Raw genomic sequence first — 24,193 nt, 5'->3', positions numbered from 1 at the left:
AAATCAGAATCATGTCTTACACAGTAGCATATCTGAATCTAAATCATTGATTAAGAAATATAAAAGAAAGAATAGAATGTTGTGTGAGATGATTGAGAATCTGAAAATGAAAAATCAATCTGAAAGAAGCATGAAAACTGATGATGAGTTTGTGTTTGAAGGTCAAGAATGTCTGTCACATGTGAACCTATTTGTGCATACCTCACTGAAGGTGTTTAATGCGTGTTTGTGGTATCTTGACAGTGGGTGTTCTCGCCATATGGCAGGGGATAAGTCACTGTTTAAGACAATCAAAGAAAAGGTTGGTGACTATGTGACCTTTGGTGATGGAAGTCATGCTCAAGTCCTAGGCAAAGGAACCATTGAGATACTTGGTTTGCCGTTGTTGAAAGATGTGCTGTACATAAAAGGGCTGAAGGCGAATTTGCTGAGCATCACTCAAATTTGTGATGATGATTTCCTGGTACAATTCTCTAAGAAGGGATGTTTGATCATCAATGAAGAGGGGATTCAGGTTTTGGAAGGAAATCGGACTACAGATAACTGTTATGGAATAGTTCCCACGGCACCCATATCGTGTAGAAGTTCTCGTGTGGATATGTTGGAGCTGTGGCATCACAGATTTGGGCATGCCAACTTCAAACAAGTAGCAAAAGTTTCCAAACTTGAAGCAGTCGAGGGACTTCCTAAGTTTGGAAAAGTGAAGAAGACCGTTTGTGGTGCGTGTCAAATGGGGAAGCAAACTAAGGCAAGTCATCACAAGGTGAATGTGATAGCCACCTCTCGGTGCTTGGAGTTACTTCATGTTGATCTAATGAGGCCTACCAGAACTGAAAGCCTAGGGGGGAAGAGATACATTATGGTTATTGTGGACGACTACTCAAGATACACTTGGGTTGAATTCCTTAGAGAAAAATCAGAAGCTTGTGAGAGGTTGGAGATTCTGTGCAAGAAACTACAAAACGAAAAAGGGATTCTGATAGCCAAAGTTAGAAGTGATCATGGGAGGGAATTTGAGAATGCAAGATTCGAGTCCTTCTGTGAGAAGAATGGAATTAAAAGAGAATTTTCAGCTCCTAAAACTCCACAACAAAATGGAGTGGTAGAGAGAAAAAATCGTGTGATTCAGGAGATGGCAAGAGTCATGTTGTTTAACAAGCAAATACCTCAAAAGTTTTGGGGAGAAGCTGTCAACACCTCGTGTCACATTGGCAATAGGATTTTCTTTCGAGTTGGTACAAAGACGACTGCCTATGAGATATGGAATGGGAAGAAGCCAAAAGTGAAGTATTTCCGGGTGTTTGGAAGTAAATGCTATATCCTAAATGATCGAGAGAATCTTGGGAAGTTTGATGCGAGAAGTGATGAGGGTATTTTTCTTGGCTACTCTACTACAAGTCGAGCGTATAGAGTGTTTAACAAGAGAACAAAGACTGTGATGAAGTCCATAAATGTCAAGATTGATGATGCCTTACCTAAGGTAGAAATGATTGATGATGTAGAAGGGCCGAGCACCAAAGAGCCCGATGTTGAGGTAGAAGCTTTGGATATAGAAGGTGAAGAACCTATACCAGAAGTAGAATCGACTCCCATCAACCCAAGAATGGAAACGAGATCGATGTCTAGAACATCAAGCCCTCTTACTCCTCCGGAAGTTCATCCTCCTATCTCTCGTAGTGATGAAGTTTCCACTTCAAAAAGGCCATCTTCAAGAGTTATCAAGAATCATCCGGAAAGTAACATCATAGGATCTCTTGATGACGGTCTTCACCTCAGGAAAGGAAATATTCTACTAGCTAATCATGTAACATATCACTGCTATCTTGCACAGTTTGAACCAAAAAGGGTTGAAGAGGCTCTTCAAGATGAGAATTGGGTTGAGTCAATGCATGAAGAGCTGAATCAGTTTGTGAGGAATGATGTGTGGGAACTTGCTCCACGGCCTGAGAACATTCATGTTATAGGCACAAAATGGATTTTTAAAAACAAAACTGATGAAGATGGAGAGATAATTCGAAACAAATCTCGGTTAGTAGCTCAAGGATACACTCAAGTAGAAGGAGTGGATTTTGATGAATCTTTTGCTCCGTTGGCAAGACTCGAATCCATTCGAATCCTCATGTCCATTACGTGCACTTTGAATTTCAAACTTTATCAAATGGATGTAAAGTGCGCATTTCTGAATGGATATCTAAATGAAGAAGTATTTGTTAAGCAACCAAAAGGATTTAAGGATCCTCATTTTCCAGATCATGTATTAAGATTGAAGAAAGCCCTTTATGGCTTAAAACAAGTGCCTAGAGCCTGGTACGATCGTCTTACACATTATCTTCTAGATAGAGGTTTCAAGAGAGGGTATGCTGATCGAACTCTGTTTGTCAAAAATGATGAAGATTATCTCCTTGTGACACAAGTCTATGTTGATGATATAGTGTTTGGGGCAACCATCGAAGATCGTGCTACTAAATTTTCTGAGGAGATCAAGAAGGAGTTTGAGATGAGTATGGTGGGGGAACTCACATTTTTCTTGGGTCTTCAAGTCAAACAACAAAAGGAGGGCATATTTGTATCTCAAGAGAAGTATGTCAGAAACATTGTCAAGAAGTTTGGACTAGACTCCAAAAAACATGCCTCCACTCCCATGAGCTCATCCACTAAACTGAATGTTGATTCATCTGGAGTCGAAGTAAGTCCTACATTGTATAGGAGCATCATAGGGAGTTTGCTCTACCTTACAGCCAGTAGACCGGACATTGCTTTTAGTGTGGGCGTTTGTGCCAGGTACCAAGCTAATCCGAAGGAATCTCATCTGACTGCTGCTAAGCGAATCATTCGATATGTGAATGGTACTGCAAACTATGGTCTGTGGTATTCAAAAGACTCAAATGCTTGTCTTGCTGGGTATTCAGATGCTGACTGGGCTGGCAGTGTAGACGATCGGAAAAGCACTTCAGGCGGCTGTTTCTATCTTGGTAACAATCTTGTCTCGTGGATGAGCAAGAAGCAGAATTCAGTGTCTCTATCTACTGCAGAAGCAGAATACATCGCTGCTGGAAGTTGCTGCACTCAGCTTCTTTGGATGAAGAAATTACTTCATGACTATGGAATTCCTCAAGAAACGATGTGTGTCTTCTGTGACAACACCAGTGCCATCAATCTTTCCAAGAATCCTGTCCAGCATTCAAAGTCTAAACACATAGAGATACGTTACCATTTCATTCGGGATTTGGTAGAGGAAAGAGTTGTGTGTCTTGAGTTCATACACACCGACAATCAAAAGGCGGACATCTTCACCAAGCCTCTCGATGGTCCACGGTTTGAATCACTCCGTAAGACCATTGGTGTTGGTACAATTCCTTGACTCTCTTGTGTGTTGTGTGCTTAACATACTTATAATATGATAAGTTTGTTTGTGATGAGGCACACACTTCTTTGTTAGCTCTTTGTGCAACATGTTTATTGTTTGTTTGTCCATCTGTGAATTCTGTTGGTTCTTTCTTTGTTTGTTCAATCATTTTCCTCTTTTATGTCAAAAATCCAAAAAATCACATAAAAATTAGAAAATCAAAAAGCTTGATTGACATTGTTGAGTTTTTGTCTCAAAACTTGTTTTGCCTTGTACCTTTGTGCTAATGGCTTTGTGCATTTTCGAGCATTGCTTGTTTTCATGCACTCATATCTATGTGGGAGAAATCTTGAAATCGTTGTGATTGTTGTAAATAGATCTTCAAACTTGTCATGAACGATTAGTGAATGGTTTTGTTGATCTTGAGTCTTGCATAGACTTGTGTCTATATATCTTCCCACTCTTTATTTTTTGTTTTGCTAAAAGAGCTCACCAAATGTAAATCTCCAAATGAAAAGAGATATTGAGCTGCAAAAGCCTGTCGCACATTCTAGTATTTGACTAGGAAAAAGGGTAAGCGACCTTATATTAAAGTGAATGTTTATTCAAAAAGCCAAAGGCTTGTTCTTTAAAGTGAATTGTCATATATCACTCTCACAATGAGAAATGATTACCTCAAAAGATCAAAAAGATCAAATGTTTTGATTGAAAGTGGAGTCAAATGTTAAGCTCCAAGTTATGTTATCAAGTTTTGTGGGAGGTCATATATACATATTTCTATAATTGAGATGGGTCACATGATCTAGTGCTAATTGTGTATGTCTTGGTTGAATTGATCGTTGAATTGATCATTAAAGCTTTGCATTAGACTAAAGACTATCTCATTGTTGATATCCACACACAACACACAAATTTATGTTCAATAAATGCCATATTCATTTGTGTGATTGTACTTGATGAAATATGTTTTCACATGCTCAATCTTTGTTAATTCAAGCACAAAAAGATTTTTGAGTGTTTTAGGTGTTTTTGGAAAGTATTTTGTTTGAAAAATTTGAAATTTCAAAATTCCAGTTTTGCCCTGTTTTGGCGGCTCAGTCGCGGGTATGTCAAGTCGCGTGCCTCAGTCGCGTCTTCGCGGGTCATTTTTGGCGACTTGTTCGCGAGTGGAAGGTCCAGTTGCGAGGTTCACTCAGAGATTTTCGCGGCTCAGCTCGCGACTCACTCGCGGGTAGACCTTCCAGTCGCGAAAAACACTTAGAAAAATTCTTCAAATTTTTGTCCTTGAGTGTTTTGGCGGCTTTATCTAGCGACTCTTTGGCGACTCGTTTCAGTCACGAAAATCGCGTGTTTTAGAAATACAGGGGCAGTTTTTAAACTTTTTGTTTTTCCCTCGATCTTTTTGTGACTGTTCATTGTCTTTCTCATCTGCTCTTACCCATTCACACCGTGCCTCCATTTTCGATCTCCATTGTTTGCCTCTTTTCAGCTCAAAATCATCAAGTAACAGGTATGGTTTTTCTGTCTTAAACTCTTTTCTACTTGTTGTTATGGTTTTCCCTCTGGATTATTCGCATTTGATTGTGTTTTTGAGATGGGTTTTTAGCTCAACTATTACTCTTTGTCCATGCTTAGCTTGTGGTAGTTTCTGTCTCTGTTTTGAGCTATTTTATGTTGTTGGTTTTGTTCTTCATCATGAGCTTAGCTAGGGTTAGCTATTTTTGTCTGATCTGCTGTTGATGTGGTGTTTCTAAATCATCCTGTATGGTATCCAATTGATGTGTTGTTGAATGTGGGTTCTTTTTCAGCTGTTTGTGTGGTTTATTTTGTCTACCTCTACTGTGTAGTTCAATTTGGGCCATTTGTGTCCCTCTTTGCTATTTTCGGGCCATTTTCATCCAGCTATTAGGCTTTCTTCATTGTCCCTAAATTTCTACTAACCCATTGCTAATAAAGTCTGTTGGATTGTGTTCTACCATTTCTCTTGTTCATAATACAGACTAGTCATGTCACCTTTCAAGAAAGCTGCTGTGAAAGGAGGTAGTTCCAAAGGGAAGGAACCAGTAATTGATGTTGATGATTACCCGCCTCAAACAAAAGGGACTTGCTCTTCATCAAAGAGTTTCGATCCCAACAAGTTCAGATCATATGCAGCCTATCAGTCTTATGAGAATTTCTTTCTACATGCCAAACCATTACTAGAAAGAGCTTTGGATCAGTCCTCACTTCATGACACTGACATTCCGAAATGGTTTGCTCACAAGGATTGGAATTACCTTCTCTCTGATCCGGATGACGCGTATGAAGAGTTGGTAAAAGAATTTTATGCTAACGCAATTGTGGAAGGAGATGAACTTAAGTGCTGGGTTCGGAAAAAGAGCTTTTCTATCTCTCCTACATATCTGGCAGAAATTCTTCACATCAACAGAACAATTTTCCGACATTCACCGGTTTATGATGATCTCTGTCCTAATGAGGAGCTTCTCAAAGAAAGTCTTGGTCAAGACTTGGAGTTCTCACCCAATGGAAAATCCATCAGTGTTTCCTCTCTTTCTCCAAAACTGAGAGTGCTTACAATTGTGATGTTTCACAATTTGTACCATTTATCAAGCACTGGGTATATGAACCTCGGACGTGCTTTGTTTCTTCATGATCTAATCTCTGATGTGGAAATAGACATCTGTGCTCATATCTTTCATGTTCTGCGCAAAACGGTTCTTCGAACTGAGTCTCGGATATGTGTTCCTTTCTGCAGTCTCATTTCACGGATCTTGAAGCTCAAGGGTATTTATCCAACGGCAGATGAATCTCCTATCTCAAAACCAAGTCCAATCAACATGCGTACATTCAATGCAAGCATTGGACATAGTCGGAAGAGAGCCAAACCAGAAACTTCTGCATCTCACAGTGGCTCTCATTTCAGCACTCTCTCCCTAGATGAGAAACTTGATCGCATTGTATCCTCTGTCCACGAGTTGAATACAAAGATGTCTGGACTCACTGCTTCTCTACACCATCAAAGCACTCGATGGGATATGAAGTTTACTTCTCTTCAAACTCAATTGGATCAAATTCAGAGAAAGCTGGAAGAGGATGACTAGCCTATTCCATGACAAAAAGGGGGAGTGATAGACATGATCAGAGGGGGAGAATATTACCTAAGGGGGAGTGTCTTTACATTCTTCTTCAGTTTAAGTTTTCACTTTAAGTTGTTATATTATGTTTTGTAAACTGTTATTCAGGATGTTTTTGTGTTTTGTACCCATGTGCTTTTGTAAGCTTTTAGGGTTAATGTTTTATGCATAGTTTGTAGGCTTTATGGTATGTACCTTGCTTATTGCAGCCTTTATGCTATGTTAAAATCAGTACTTTAATCTAAATGTTCTGCATTTTGGTTGATGTACTGTCACTCTTGTGCCCTTATAGGATTGTTCCTAGATGCATATACCTTGTGTGTTATGCATTGGTTAAGTGTTGAGCATACAAGTGTCTTGCCTTGTGCTTGTTAACTTGTATGTCCTTGTGTTCATTCCAAGTGTGAATGAGCACTGTGATCACTACCTTGTGGTGTTCACTTGGTTGATCAAGTCATGGTTTGTTTCTTAACTCCATCTTTGCTTGATCACATATTGCCTATTTCATATGCATTTATAATTTTCTGCTTACAATGATCATGGTGTATTGTTGTGTTTCAGGAGTATTATGTTCATATGATTCAAGTGCTTCACAGCTTCTAGAGTTAGGTGTGAGTGAGTTTTGTTCAACTGTTCCCAACTCACATGTTAAGTCTAGAGTCTGTTTTAGGGTTTTGTCACGGAATAGCCAAAGGGGGAGATTGTAAGGTTGAATTTATTCAACCATCTAATTGGCTTTATTCCGTGCCAAATTTGCTTGTAATTCAGCATTTAGTAACCCTGTATTTAGGTGGGTTTGATGTAAGGGTAGTGAGTGAGATAGAGTGAAGATTGCTCAAGAGTGTGCAAGAAAACAGAGACTCGCGGCTGGGACTCGCGAGTGACTCGCGGCTGTAAGCCGCCAGACGCAGCACACGTGCCAAGCATGCTGGAAGATGAACAGTCATGCAAGCTGGAGCACTACAGGACAACTGGCCATACGGTTAACTCGCGACTGGATCTCACGACTTAGTCAAGCCGTGAGGTCAAGCTGCGAGCCACCCCTGTTTTGTAAAACCTGACGTTTCACATTTCTCTCCCACTCCAATATAAATACCCCTTTTACCCACGATTGAAAGAGAGTTTCGAGAGAGAATTTTTGAGAGAGAAACCCTAAAGAAAAACCAGATTGATTCACCCACAATCTATACCTTAGAGTCTCTTCAAATTCCTCAACTCTCTTCCTCTCCATTGTCAAATCCTTGAGAGGCATTATACCAAACCTGGTTCTCACCATCATCATCACTGTGAGACAGCTGTTTGGATTTCTGGGAAGTAGTTAGGAAGGAACCAATCTTTATTGGTTGATGCTACGGTCTAGTAGCGGAATCCGGGAAGCTAGAAAAGAAAAAGGTTCGGCGCAACCTCGTTGGAGCAAGAAGCTTGGAGGGCTTAGGTGCATTGGGTAGATTAGGCTTGGAGGGTCTTTTGCTGTCCATGTATCCCAACTGTATTTTCTAGTAGATTGTTTATCGCTTGGAGGGCGGCGGAGAGGTTTTACGCCGAGGGCTTCGGTTTCCTCTTCGATAACACATCGCGTGTTGTCTTTGTGTTTGCATCTTCCTTCCTCTCTATCTTTGTCTTTTTATTATCTGCTGTGGATTTTATTTTGTTATGGCTTAGATAGTTTTTAACCAATTTCATATTATAGCATATGTTAAGTTTCCGCACACTAGTTGTTTGACATATTGCTTGAATTGGTTAAGTTGTAATTTGGGGGTCTAAACGTTCAAAGGTGTTTTTACACGTTTTTGAACTTTCAGGGGTATTTAGACTGGAGTGGGAGAGGAATGTGAAACATCAGGTTTTACAAAACAGGGGTGGCTAGCGGCTTGACTAAGTCGCGAGATCCAGTCACGAGATAACCGTATGGTCAATTGTCCTATTTTGTCCTGTAGTGCTCCAGCTTGCATGACTGTTCACCTTCCAGCATGCTTGGCACGTGTGCTGCGTCTGGCGACTTGCAGCCGCGAGTCACCCGCGAGGCCCAGCCGCGAGTCTCTGTTTTCTTGCACACTCTTGAGCAATCTTCACTCTATCTCACTCACTACCCTTACATCAAACCCACCTAAATACAGGGTTACTAAATGCTGAATTACAAGCAAATTTGGCACAGAATAAAGCCAATTAGATGGTTGAATAAATTCAACCTTACACACACACAAGTGAGCATCACACAAGCGTGGCATAAGGTTTCAATGGAAATAGACATGTGGGCTAGTTCCATTGATGAGCGTTCGAGATTGACATGTGATTAATTTCCATGGATAATGAGCTAGTGAAAGGAAATCTCATAAAGAGGAGGAGCTAGTAAGACTTGTTCATGACCCATACTAAAAGAGACAATGGTTAAAATAACATAATTCGGCCCAAATTCATAAGTTTTAGCTCTAAGGTTAAGTGGAATCCTTATATATTATAATAATCTCTCAACAAAAGAGTCTTCTCAAGATGTTTTCTCCCCAACATGCATCATTATCTTAATTTTTAAATAGCACAAAGATAGTGTTGTGGTAGTAGAAGTTTTGGTATTAGTTTGTTGTGCAAAAGGACATCTAGAAGTTCTCCCACATAAGATAATTATTATAGACCTGAGAAGGAAATAATAATGATAAGAATGAGTAGTTAAAATAATATATTTGAATCCAAACTCTTAAATTTAAGCTTTTAAGTTAAGTGATGTTCCTATATATCATTAACCTCTCAACAGAGGAGTCTCCCCGTGATGTTCTCTCTTTAGCAAGTGGTGTTAGAGCTGAGGGCAGTGCATAGCAAGGTGACAAGGTTAACAAGGCCCCCTTTAATAGTTGGGGACAAGGTACGTATACTTGGAACACACACAAGTGAGCATCGCACAACTGTGGCGTAACGTTTTGATGGACATAAACGTGTGGGCTAGGTCCATGGATGAGCGTTTGGGGTTGACACATGGTTCCCACAAATGATGAACTAGTGGAAGAAAGCTCATAAGGAGAAGAAGCTACTAGGACTTATTCATGGCCCATATATAAAGAAGTAATGGTTAAAATAACATAGTTGGACCTAAATTCATAAGTTTTAGATCTAGGGTTAAGTGGAATCTTAATATTGTATTAATCTCTCAAAAAAGGAATCTTTCCAAGGTGTTCTCTCCCCAACATGCATCATCTTCTTAATTTTCAAATAGCATAGGGATAAAGTGTTGTGGTAGCAAAATTTTTTATATTAGTTTGTTGTGCAAAAGGACATCTAGAAGTTCTCCCACATAAAATTTGTTTTGAAAATTATTATAAATTTGAGTAGGAACTCACGAAAAAATAATAGGAACGAATAAAAGTTAAAAAAAAAAATTAACAGGAATGAATATGGAATGAATAAAAGTTGAACGAATAAGAGACACAATAACTCACAAATTATATATATATATATATATATATATATATATATATATTCCTTGACGAGACTTCTCTCAAGCCTCAAGTGTTAAACAAAAATTACAGCACAACAAAAAGCCAAATGCATATTAGCCCAATCTACCTCCAAATATACCAAAAAGCGACAAATACACTTGAAGGTGGTGCCAAACTCAAATTCGCACACCCAAACGAACGAACGAAGTGTATATTATCCCAAGTTACCTCCAAATGCGCCAATAGGCACCAAATGCGCCTGAATTCTCAAGCGGTGTTGGCCTCCATAATCTTTTTTTAAGAATAAACGGCAGGTTCATAATTAATCATCGGTCTTGTGCATCTACGGTGAGGAAAGATAAAATTTTAATTAGAATAATAAGCTTCAAAATTCTTTTTAAACTATGCAAGGAGTGAGGTTTTTTCTATTGTAAAAAGAATTTAAAAGACGTTCTTTAACTCATTACCTACAACCTAATTATTTAAGTATCAAATTTTTTTATACCTTTGAGAAAATTCACGATGCAGGAAAGTTAATTTCTTTGCCATCTCATTCAATTAGTATGGAATTGGCAATCCATTTACTTGAAAGATAACTAGAATATAAAAAAGCAATGTTTTTACAACAAATTTGAAATTCAAGATTTCTACAACAAATTATTTAACTTTGTAGTCTTTAAATGTCTGTGTCAGAAATTCAATACATGTGGCTATAATTTAAGCTTATTTCAGAGACCTCTGCCTAGAGTACTAGGATCTAAGCCAAGTCCTTGTGATCTTGATCACTCCAGTAGTGGAAATCAACCAAATTAAATTAAATTTTAGACCATTTTGGATTATTTATTTATTTATTGGAACAAGCAATATAAAGAACAAAAGTCACATGTTTAATTATTCTAGAAGTAGTTTCCAATCTTCTCAGTTTAATACAATAAAAAGAAATATTAACACGAAGGCATACTTCAAATCGCAATATGATTCCCTCTTCCCTAAAACATTTGGAGTGGCCTTTTTAAGTTTGATCACGTGCTGTGGTAAATACATTACCAAATTATATCTTCCAAAGATTTTATAAATAAAAAATTACCTCTCGTATACAAGTTCGAAGAAGGTTTTGCCGAATTGAATGCAACTCGACTACAACAACACTGATGTTCATCCTTTCTCTTGGATATTCTTTGGAGCAAGCAATTCCAATTCCAAGGATCAAAATCAAGCATTCTTGAATTTTGAGACTCCCATTTCGATTCTCATTGCAAGTGTCATTCATCCTTCTCCCTCCCTCTTGTCTTTTTGGGAGAAGAATAGGATCTATAATATCAAATATTCGTTCTAGCAAATTTGCTTTGACAAAGCCATGAAGATTTAAGCTATTGTGGAAACTGTTATCGATAGGCTTTTTTCCTGTAAACATCTCTAATAATAATATGCCATAACTATAAACATCACCATATATTGACACCTTGTTTCCCATACCATACTCTGCAATTGCATGTAACATATATTGTAGTAAACATACTTTCATAGCATAAAAAGAAGGGAAATAAAAAATATTAAGAGTTTCAAAGCATGTTTTTCAATGGCATAAAATAAAAATTAAGGGAAAAAAAAGATATCTAGAAAATTTTGTTATAAGCATTCTATCTTCTATAGTAGGAAATATGAGAAAAGGAAAAGGAATTAAATTTAATAAATGAAAAATACATTTACCTGGAGGAGTATAACCAACAGTTCCTTTAACCTCAATGGAGCTTGATTGATTAGTAGAAGAATCGTGGACAATATCATGAAGGATTCTTGCCAAGCCGAAGTCACTTACATGTCCAATCATTTCATCATCAAGAAGAATATTGCTAGGCTTGAGGTCACAATGAACAATTGGTGTTTCACAATGATGATGAAGGTAATCCAATGCACTAGCAACATTGTACATTTTTAGACCCCTTAAAACACAAACAAATTAACCTAGTTATTTAGCCAAGTGATTAACTTAGGTAAATTATGCAAATCTAGGTTAAGACAAGTAAATCATATCATTGAAACAGTGTGGAAAATAAATAACACAACGATATGATAACCCAGGAAAACCAAACTGATAAAAAACCTGGGGAGGATTTAACCTAGCTATCCTCAAGGTAAAACAGATTCACTATGAAAGAATTGAAGTTTTACAATAGCGATTTAGACCACTAACATCCTATTGCTACCTCGAGTTAAGGCTGTCGAAGACCCGCCCGGCCCAACCAAACCGCCCGAAACTCGATCACCTTCACCCGAAACCACCCGATCAAAGCTTGTTCACGGTCGGATGTGGATCGCCGGCGCTAGCACCCGAGACCATTGGTTCCAGTTGTGGGTTGGTTGTCAGAGAAACCGATGAACTTGACCCGCCCGATGAGCTATTCTTCCCTCATGGCAAATTACAAACTCGGCCAAAAATCAGTAAGTCCAAACCTAGTCCGTAGGATAGGCAGATTTCGGCCAGATCCATCAAGATCTCGGCCCGATATTTATAGATATAGGGAAATATTGGCCAGATCTCATTAGATCCGACCAGATCTAACGAGATCAGACAATATTTCAGCCAAAATCCGGCCAAATTTTGCTCCACTCCGGCGAACCTGAAACCGACCGATATGGATCCGAAACTGATACAACCTGAACCAGTAGACCCGAAACACAAACCGGGTCAGTTGCGGGTTAAACTTTTCATCCACCCGATGCATTCAGGTCAAGTCCGGGTTGGGCACAAACCCAACCCGTGAACAGCCCTACCTCGAGTAGAAAACTTACTACCACGACCATGTGACAGCTCCGAGTCCATAGACTACTTCTTTCCTTGACCCATAACAACCACAAGTACTCCCACTTGTGTTTCTTTAAGCTCTTTATCCAGCAACTGAAACGATCATCAAGCTCTCGACATGAATCTTGATTCTCAATAACCCAAACTATGTGTGAAGGCAAACACCTCTAAATCTCACAAAAGATTCACACACACAGCATAAACAACAACTAAAACACGTGGTTAGGGTTTTTCCTTTTATACTTAAGGAAAAATAAAAAAACCCTACACGTCACATAGGCTTGGGCTGAGTTGGAAATTCTGCAGAAAAAAACATTCTACATGAGCTTCAATCGATCGAGTCTAACTTTCAATCGATCGAGCCTTGCAGAAAGTCAATAGTAATTTTTTGTAATTACTTGATTCCAACTTTACATACAAATACTTTGAGCAAGCCTAAAACAAGGCTAAACATTTTAATCATGGTTTACCAACATTACATAATGAAGTTCTAGTACATTTAAACCTAAAGTCTTAGAACCTAACAAACATTAATGGCAATATTCGATCTTTGAAAAAGACTCAACTTCCTTTGTTTCTGAAGTGCCTCATTAATTTTTTTCTTGGAGTTGGATGTTGAATGTTCAAATAGTGTGTAAATCACCTATGAATGTTTAGACCCCCAAATTACAAATTACCAACACAAGCTTATATTCAAATAATGTATGTGCGGAATATGAAAATAAGCTAAAACAGAATTGGTAAAACAATCTAAACCATAATTAATCACAACAACAGCAGTAATTAAAAGGCAAAGATTAAGGGAAGAGAGATGCAAACATAAAAATAACATAGCAATGTGTTATCGAAAAGGAAACCGAAGTCCTTAGCGAAAAACCTCTCCGCCACCCTCCAAGCGATCAATAATCCACTAGAGAATAAATTTGGGATATATAAATAGTAGAAGACCCTCCAAGCCTAATCTACCTAGTGCATCTAAGCCCTCCAAGCTTCTTGCTCCAACAGGGTTACGCTGAACCTTGTCTTCTCTAGCTTACTAGATCCTGCAATAGCCCATTGCATCAACCAATATCAATTGGTCCCTTCTAAACTGCTTTTCAAGTACCAAAATACCTCCTCACAGATATGGGTATGGTGAGATAGAGATTTGGCTAATGTACCTCTCAAGGATGTATCAATGGAAAGGGTGAGAGTAGAGGAGTTTGGATAATTAAAGGATGAAGATTGTGGATGAGTCAATCTTGTTTTTCTCTAGGGTTTCTCTCTCAAAATTCTCTTTGGAAGCTCTTTACATTTCGTGGGTATAAGGGTATTTCTAGTGGGGTGAGTGAGGAATGCGAACAGTCAGGTTTTAACAAATAGAGCATTCTGGCAATTCAGGCTCACGACTGGAACGAGTCACAAGTTTGAGCCGCGAGCTAACTGTCTAGCCAGACTAGAAGTTTTGTCCTGTAGTGCTCCAGCTGGCGTGACTCTTTAACTCCCCTACATACTTCACACGTGTGCCTCCTTTGGCAACTCGCAAGTTGCGAGCCAGTCGCAAGATCCAGTCATGAGGCTTTTCTTAAGTGCACACTCTTGAGCTTTTCTTCACACTCTCTCACACACTACCCTTACATAATTCTCACCTAAATACAAGATTTCTAAATGTTGAATTCATAATTTTAAAAACCAGACTAGATTGGTCAGTCCAATTGGTTCAACTGGGAACTGGGAGCCAATCTAGTCCAGTTAAAACCCCCAAAACTGATCAAAAACTAGAAAAACCAGTCAAAAATCAGGGTTGAACCGGAAATTTAAAAAAACGGTTTGATGCCCGGTTCAGTTTTTAAAACCATGGTTGAATTACAAGCAAATTTGGCACGGAATAAAGCCAAAAAAATGGTTGAATAGATTCAACCTTACAATCTCCCCCTTTGGCTATTCCGTGATGAAACCCTAAAACAAACTCTAGACTTAACATGTGAGTTGGAAACAGTTAAACAAAACTCACTCACACCTAACTCTAGAATCTATGTAGCTCTTGAACCATACAGACAAGTATTTCCTGAAAACAACAACACAATACAATCATTGTATGCAGAAAACTTGAAATGCATATGGAGCAAGCATAATGCGATCATGCACAATGGAATGAAGCTATAAAGCATGGCTTGACCAAAAATGAACAATCACTATAAATAGTGACCACAATGATCATTCACACAAGGAATGAACATCCGGACATGCAAGCTAATAAGCTCAATGCAGGGTATCATTTGCATGTCCAACACTCAACCGATACAACAACACAAGGTAATTGTATCAAGGATATAAAATCCAACAAGGGCACAAGAGTGATTACTTAAAGAAATCCATAACATTTAACAACAAGTACTAAGCTACAAAAGCATGGGTACAAATACAATATACTGAATATAAACTTAAAACATTAAACCAAAGTACCAAAAGCTTTAAACACAAGCACTGTAACCATATCCAAGAGTTTATAAAACTATAAGCAAATAACTGAAAACTAAACTAGCCAATCAAAGGTTAGGCTATCCAAAAATATGTGTGTGTATATGTACTAGCTTCCCCCTTTTAAGCACACAACTCCCCCTATCACTATGCCCACTTCCCTTTCTTATGTTGCTCTCCCCCTTACTATATGCTCTCCCCCTTTTTGGCAAGAATATCTAAAGGTTGTCCTCTAATTTGCACAGAATAGCATCTAGTTGTGTCTCAATGGTCGTGAGGCACATTTGGACTTGATTGTTGGTGGAGTAGAGAGCATTTTCAAATCCGGCAATACATAGATGCAGAGCCTCAAACAAAATACCCAACCTGTCAGCTTAGATTGTTCATGTTGAGTGCTAGTCGACTGTAGCTTAAGAGTAATGGGAAAAGCAGTCTCAGTATGCACAAGCGTAGTGTGAGTAGCTGAGCCAAAACCGAATGGAGTGGCTTGAGGAAAGGGCTCACTCTTGGGTGCTTTGGAAGAACGACTCTTGCTTGTTTGAAGAGATATCATGGATAATGGTCGAAGACATGCTAGTATTTTTCCATCTGTTGGTGGACGAACACCTTCAAGAACCATGATCTTCATTAGGAGACTACAAAAAGGAAGACATGTTCGTGCTGTCAATCGAGCCACTATTTTCCCAATGATCTGAAAAATGTGGGCACATATATCAATCGGTACACCAGTGATGAGATCACATAGGAACTGTGCTCTTCCAAGGTTGATGAAGCTGGTGTTAGACAGTCGGTAAGAGTCTTCAATTCAGGTGCAAATTTTGCAGTGTCTATGGATATGCCTTTGCTTGAAATATCATGATCAGGCCCAAGAATTTAAAGAATGTCTTGTACTTGAGGAAGTATATCATCATATGGAGTGAGGTCCACATTTGTCGGTCTAGTGATGCGAAGAACCTTTGCAATGTAGTCTAGATTGATGGAGAATTATTTTCCTCGTACCCAACACTTCAACTCAACTCTGGTATATCTAGCATTTGAATAGAATTTCTTGACCAATTCATCAACCGAGTCCTCGAAGTTCCCAAACAAATCTGCCCAATCTTTTGCTTCAAATATTCTAGGGATAAATGTTAGTCCCAAGGTATCAAATTTTACCACCTGTTCCACCACAATAGGAGCATCTTCAAAGACGCTTGAGTAAGTCTATGAATTGAGAGGAGTCCTAAATCTCTCAATGTTTGAGTCTTGAGGCGAACGGCGAGTCTGTTTTGAAACAGGGGATGATGGAACATCAATCACAATCTCTTTTCCTTGAGAGGAACGACGAGACATCTACAAAAGAACATACACAAAGCAGAGAACCAAGTGCAAAACCACAAGACACAAACATCAACTTGATTAGATCCAAGTTAGTCAATGAAATAAGTACATATTGATATGTAGAAAAAGCTATCACTCAACCACAATAAATGAACTAAGTTAGCAGTATTTAAGCATGTATTTGGTGTGCAAATGTGATGAATGTGTAGGCACAACTAAGCACAATGTAATCTATGAAACACCTTAGAGTCACAAGTAACTGTCATTGTGACATTCTACTATGAGCATGATATGCATAACATAGCAAAAGCATGATACACAACTCACAACTAAGAATCAACCATGAAAACATGTGTAATAGGTATCGTATTCCAAAAACAACAAAACCCATTCAACAAACTTAACAAAATAAACCCAATCCATATTCGAACATCATATATCTCAAATCTCAATAACAACTCTTACCTTTTCTTAAAGATTGAAGTAGAGATGATGAAGAAAAATGGTGGATTTTTCAGAGAAACATGGTGAGTTTGTGAGAGAAAGATGAATGGACAAGACAATGAACAATCAAAATGTTCAAGGGAAAATTGAAAAGTGTTTTTAAAAAAACTGTCCTTGAAGCACAAAACACGCTTTTTTCGCGACTAAGATGAGTCACGAACAAGTCGCCAAACCAAGTCGCCAAAACTCCTGTGACAAAATTTTAAAAATTTGTCTAAGTGAGCCGTGAAACTTTCTGTATAAACCTCGTAATTGGAGCTTCCACTCGCGAACAAGTCGCCAAACCAAGTTGCGAGAAATCTATAAACCCAAATTTTGGAAAATATTCTAAGTCTTTTTTATGATTGGGACATTTACCCGCCAGGGAGTTGCAAAAACCTTCTGTGTAAGCTCGCAATTAGGGCATGCAAATGGCTTGACTCGCGAGGCAAGTCACCAAAACAGGGTTGTACAGTTTTTGACATTTTTGCAAAAAAAAAAAAAAAAAAAACTTTCCAAAAACAATTAAAATACTCGAAAATCTTTTTGTGTTTGATCAACATATAATTGAGCATGTGCAACACATTTAATCAAGTACAATCACACAAATGATAAGGCATTCATTGAACATAGACATGTGTGATGTGTGTGGGTATCAAAAATGAGATAGTCCTTAGTCTAATGTGAAGTTTCAATGATCAATTTAACCAAGTCATACACAATTAGCACTAGGAAGAGTGACCAATCTCAATTATAGAAATATGCATATATGACTTCCCACAAAACTTGATAACATAACTTTGAAGCTTTCCATTTGGCTCTATATACATCATATCATTTGATCAATTTTTGAATCAATATATCTCATTTTGAGATCAATGCCTTGAAATTTTTGATATTTCAATTTGATGAGTAAGCCTTTGGCTTTTTGGGCATCATACATTTTATTTAAGTCAAATACTAGTATGTGCAATGGATTTTGCAACTCATTATCTCTTTTCATTTGGAGATATACATTTGTTGAGCTCTTTAAACCAAAAAAAAAAAAAAAAGTGTGGGAGGATATATACGCACAAGTTTATGCAAGTCTCAAGATCAACAAAACCATTGACTAATCATTCATAAGAAGTTTGAAGATCTATTTACCACAGTCACATAGATGTCAAGATTTTTCCCACAATGATATGAGTGCATAGGGAACAAGTTACGCTCGTAAATGCACAAAGTCATTTGTACGAAGATACAAGGCAAAACATGCTTGTGACAAAACACAATAATGCCGATCAAACTTTTTGGATTTTCTACTTTTTATGTGTTTTTGGATTTTTGACGCAAAAGCAAGAAAAGATTGATAAAAAAAAATGTAAAAACATTTAAAGCAAATAACAAACAAACAAACTTTTTTTTTTTTTAAACCAAGCTAGCATGATAACAAAAAGCACACGACCAAGCAAAATCACAAAACATAGGAAGTATTAATGCATGGACATGTTGTAATGCTTATGCATGAGTACCCCTCTTCACCCACACAACACATGCGTTTGGGGTGATATCCTTAACGGATTGGGTACGAGTGTTGTGGCTTTCAAACCTTCTGGTGAAACTTACCAAACAGGTGGTGAATGTATCGATCATCTTCATTACATCAATCACTTCGGAATCACCATCTTGACCTTTTGATTGCTCCATAATCGAATTCCTTTTGTCATTTCTTGGTCCTCCTGACCTTTGATCACCTGCATTCTTCAATGCTCTAAGCTTATGACAATTTGGTCTGGTGTGTCCTTGAAGTCCACAATGATGACAGAAATGTTTTATTCTCGGACCTCTTTGTGATTTTGGAAGTGATTTCCCTTTAGCTTCAGGTTTGACCACTGATTGGTTACGAGGCTTTATCAACACCGTTGGTCATTCACATTTATCTTCTTCTCCACCTTCACTTTCTCAGCAGTAGTGGCAACCACCATCGGTTCCTTGGCTTTCACAAACTTCATTTCCTTGGATATATTGGTAGCCGAACTGCTCTCTCCGGTATATCCCAATCTGCTTCTGTTGGAGAAAGGTTTTTGATGAGCAAGGACTTCATCAAGCTTCTTGGAGGAAACCCGCTCTACTTTAGCATTCGTTTGAACCACCTCAAGCTCAAGGAATTTGATCTTTGTATACGCTTCGGTTAACTCTCCATTCAATGTTTCCATTTCACATTTGGTCTCCTTATATCACACTAGAAGACTTCTATAATCCTCCTCTGCCCTCTTCATCTTTTTAATGACTGCCTTAGCCATTCTTGCATATTTTCCTGACTTCTCAAGGAGGGAATTGTATGTTTCTTGCAATCCCACTTTTTTTTCATCATCCTCAACATCAAATTCTTCTAATACTCCCATTGATTCCTCATTAGTGTGCTCCCCAAGCTCTTCTACTAGCAAACTCAAATCATCCAATGATTCAATGGGAACAATGGTCATAAAGGCGAAGTAGTTCCCTTCTCCATCACAGCTTTCTTCCGAATCTGAATTGGAAGAGTCTGAATCACTGAGAGTAGTGGCATACACCTTGCCCTTCTCTCTCAAATAATTGGGACACTCTTTCTTGAGATGTCCATGTCCGTTGCATTCGAAGCATGTGATTCCTTGAGAGGATTGAGACTCCTTCCCATCTTTCCTCTTGAAGTCCTTTTTCTCCTTTTCGAAACTTGGGAATTTCCCCTTCTCAGCAAATTTTCCATTGTTCTTGAACTTCAAGAATTTTCGGAAATTCTTCACAAGATATGCCACATCTTTCTCGACCACATCCTCATCCAATGAGTCGTGAGCTTCTACCCTCTCATTAATCATCTTAAGAGCAAGGGATTCGCTCTTTCTTTGTGATAGCAACGACAGCTCATAAGTTTGAAGTGAGCCAATTAGTTCTTGAACTTTGATATCATCAAGGTCCTTGTTCTCTTCAATTGTTGTTACCTTTGCACGGAAGCTCTTTGGCAATGATCGAAAGACTTTCCTCACTATCTTTGAGTCCTCCGTCTTCTCACCCAAGTTGAACTTGCCAATAACCACCTCATTCAGCTTGCCAAAGAATGAGTCGAATGACTCGTCTTCACTCATTTTCAGCTTTTCAAATCAAGTAGTTAGCATCTGCAACTTAGTGTCTTTCACCTTCTTGGTGCCTTCATACGTGGTCTCCAATATTTGTCACACCTCCTTAGTAATTGTGACGTGAGATATCCTGTGAAACTCATCTGGAGATACACCACAAAAAATAGCATTTAGTGCCTTGCTATTTGCATTAGCTGCCGCGAGGGCTGCCTTATCCCATGTGGATTTGGTAGCCTCCGGCCTAGTCCATCCAACATCAACCGCATCCCATACACTTTCATCAATTGAACACAAGAATGCCCTCATTCGGACTTTCCAAAAGGCATAATTGCTTCCATCAAAATATGGTGGAGCATTGAGAGATTGAGACCGGTACATCTCAAATGGGGTCAAGGATCACACTTAGGTAATTAAGCCATAGCAAGTACACCCGCTCTGATACCAATTGAATGTTCAAATAGTGTGTAAAACACCTATGAACGTTTAAAACTCCAAATTACAAATTACCAACACAAGCTTATATTCAAACAATGTATGTGCGGAATATGAAAATCAGCTAAAAAAAATTGATAAAACAATCTAAACCATAATTAATCACAACCACAGTAGTAATTAAAAGGCAAGGATTAAGAGAAAGGAGATACAAACACAAAGATAACACAGCGATGTGTTATCGAAGAGGAAACTGAAGTCCTTAGCGAAAAACCTCTCTGCCGCCCTCCAAGCGATCAATAATTCACTAGAGAATAAAGTTGATATACATAAATAGCAGAAGACCCTCCAAGCCTAATCTACCCAATGCACCTTAACCCTCCAAGCTTCTTGCTCCAAGAGGGTTACACCGAACCTTATCTTCTCTAGCTTACCGGATCCCACAATAGCCCATTGCATCAACCAATATCAATTGGTCCCTTCTGAACTGTTTCCCAAGTACCAAAATATCTCCTCACAGATATGGGTATGGTGAGATAAGGATTTGGCTAATGTACCTCTCAAGGATGTATCAATGGAGAGGGTGAGAGTAGAGGAATTCAGAGAATCAAAGGATGAAGATTGTGGATGAGTCAATCTTGTTTTTCTTTAGGGTTTCTTTCTCAAAATTCTCTCTAGAAACTCTTTACATTTCATGGGTATAAGGGTATTTATAGTGGAGTAAGTGAGGAATGTGAACAGTCAGGTTTTAACAAACAAAGCATTCTGGCGACTCAGGCTCGCGACTGGAACGAGTCGCGAGCTAACTGCCTGGCCAGACTTGAAGTTTTCTCCTATAGTGCTCCAGCTGGCATAAGTCTTCAGCTCCCCTGCATGCTTCACATATGTGCCTCCATTGGCGACTCGCCAGTTGCGAGGTTGTTCTTGAGTTCATACCCTTGAGCTTTTCTTCACACTCTCTCACACACTACCCTTACATAATTCCCACCTAAATACAAGGTTTTTAAATGCTGAATTACAAGTAAATTAGACACGGAATAAAGCCAACAAAATGGTTGAATAAATTCAACCTTATAGATGTAACCACTCATCTAGATTGCCATTTTCCAAGAACTCGTATGCCAATGCCTTAAAATCATGACCTTGATAGTCAACGCCCGAACATGCTGTGAGCACCTTTACAAGATTTTGGTGTCTAATGTTTCACAGAACCTCACACTTAACTTTGAAACATTTGGAAGCTCCATGGCACCCTAAGTTCAGCACGTTGATAGCAACAGTATGTTTATATTGATCAAGAATACCTTTATACACTGACTCGAAACTACCCACACCAATTAAATTAGTAGAAGAGAATCCATTAGTAGCATTCAAGAGACTTTGGTAAGACACGTTCACAAGCAAATGTATAGAATCACTTGAGGTATTTTCTTTCCTTTTTTTTTTTCTTAAAGAACAAAGAAATTGAAATGATAGGACCAAATTTGCTCCAATAAGCCCGAAAGTATTAACATCAATGTAAGAGTCCACTTTCTCTTCTTGGATTTTTTGCTTTTGCATTTAGGAAGTTGAAAATTTGGTATGCCCCCACAAAGCTCATCATTTCCCTTAATCGAAATTGCACTTGCATTCATGAAAACTCCATTTGATGGTACCTCACCCTTAAAATGGTTGTATGATAGATTTAATAATTGTAAGAAATCAAAGCTCTCCAAAAATTTTGGAATCTTTCCAGAAAAATTATTGCCGGAAAGGTCAAAATGTTCAAGGCCTCTTAATGATTCCAAAGATGAAGGAACATCCCCTTGGAAGAAATTTCTTCTCATGGCTAGAAATTCTAGCTTTACACAACTTTTAAGAGTTGCAGGAATTTCAACAAACAAGTTTTTAGAAATATCCAAATGTTCTATATTTATTAAATTCCCTATTTCCATGTGAATGAAACCAGTGGATTGGTTGCCAAACAAGTCAAGGCTATTTCGTGAAAATGAGAGACCAATAACTTGCAATGATATGTTACCGCTAAGATTGTTATTAGAAAGATTAAAAATTAACAAATTTCGACATTGACTAAGACTTGAAGGGATGCTTCCTTGAAGATTATTGTAACCTATATACAACTCCAACAAATTTGTTAAATTTCCAAGAGATGAAGGAATGTTCCCAATGAAATTGTTTTGAGATAAATCTAAAAATTATAATTTCTGAAGGTTTCCAAGTATAGAGGGAATGTTGCCTGAAAATTTGTTATTCCACATTTCTATGTCTTCCAAGTTGATCAGATTTCCTATCACACCAGGAATATTTCTAAATATTTTATTATTGTTCAAATAGAAAAAGGTAAGAGTAGTTGAGATGTTGCCAATGCATTTAGGCAACTCCCCTTCAAAGTTGTTGGTATTTATCTCCAAATCTCTTAGGTTGATGGAATTTGACAAAGAAAAGAGAAAACTCAAGTCATTTGCTCCCCCATTTCCAACAGGTTTTTGGCAATGGAAAACAACCTCAATCTCTTTAGTTTCTCTAAAGAAGATACTTTTCCTGCCAGTTTATTCATAGCCATATTTAGTATATGTAAATTTGAGGCATTTGATATTGAAGCAAGGATAGATCCAATAAGCAGGGATAGATTCCTATTGTCCATCCAGCAAGGCCCTTTTTTTCCTTGTGAAGCATTGTGGGCGAAGGTGAACCCATGTAGCATGCCAACAAGCCAATTGCGTCTGTCCAATTCTCAGCCAAAATAGACTTCGTCTCCTCTGTTTAGGGCTTGAGGCTTTAAGCCCATTTTAGTTGCCCCCCTAAAAAGACTCTTTTAACAATAATTAATACTAGTAAAATTCTGTAAGGCATTCATAGATTTTGAAAATAATTTGGTCTTTTTATATCACTGAGAGAATTGTTATAATAAATATTTGAACATTACTATGATTATTATCATTTTGGTGTATTATGTCATTATCTTTTAACTATTTTTTATTAATCTCTTGTTCATTTGTGAGATTTTCATCTAATTATGTTATTATAATTTGTTCAGGTTGACGGGAAAGAATAACTACTCGTTGAGACATTCAAAAAATAAGCTCGAATAGAAGTGCCTTTTACTAGTTAAGTTCTGGTTTTTGAGGGGTTGAATGAAACCAACCGCGAATCACAAGTTTGCAAAAAGAACAGAGTGTATATAATCCCAAATTACCTCCAAATGCTATTCAAGATGCTTAAACATGATACATATTGATCAACTCCAAGCAATATTAAAGCTCGATTCCAATAACTATCTTTGTAAGCATATTGACAATCACAATATTCTGAAGAAGAACATTTCCCTCAGTCAACAGAGTATTTCTAAACTTTGGCCAAACACAAGCAACTAGAGAGCTACAAATTATTTGCTTCATTGTTATATAACATAATCTTGGCCTTCAAAAGAAGTCATCAGTCTTTTGCACCTGTGGTAAAGGAAGATAAATTTTTAATTAAAAGAGTCAGGTTTTCTCTATTGTAACAAGAATTTAAAAGGATTTTCTTTAATTCATTAGCTACAATTTAGTAAATTAAGTATCATTTTTTTTTTTACCTTTGAGAAAATTTACAACACAAGAAAGCTCATTTGTGCGAGAAATTAGGAATGTTAAATCCCATTTCATTCAATATTTATGCAATTGGCAATCCATTTACTTAGGAAAATA

General features: G+C 37.9%; 1 protein-coding gene across 1 annotated transcript in view; it reads right to left on the bottom strand.

Moving 5' to 3' along the window:
- LOC115984775 (probable LRR receptor-like serine/threonine-protein kinase At3g47570) overlaps positions 1–11,841 on the bottom strand; it is a 27,614-nt gene extending 15,773 nt beyond the window's left edge. Inside the window, exons 1-2 of the mRNA XM_031107784.1 lie at positions 11,619–11,841; positions 10,996–11,390 (exon numbers count right to left, since the gene is read on the bottom strand). Coding sequence (XP_030963644.1) covers positions 10,996–11,390; positions 11,619–11,841 — 618 coding nt within the window. The remainder of the gene's footprint in view (positions 1–10,995; positions 11,391–11,618) is intronic.
- Positions 11,842–24,193: the final 12,352 nt, after the last annotated feature.

This window comes from Quercus lobata, chromosome 4 (assembly GCF_001633185.2).
Source record: "Quercus lobata isolate SW786 chromosome 4, ValleyOak3.0 Primary Assembly, whole genome shotgun sequence".
NCBI lineage: Eukaryota > Viridiplantae > Streptophyta > Magnoliopsida > Fagales > Fagaceae > Quercus > Quercus lobata.
This window is presented reverse-complemented; position numbering and strand designations above follow the sequence as displayed.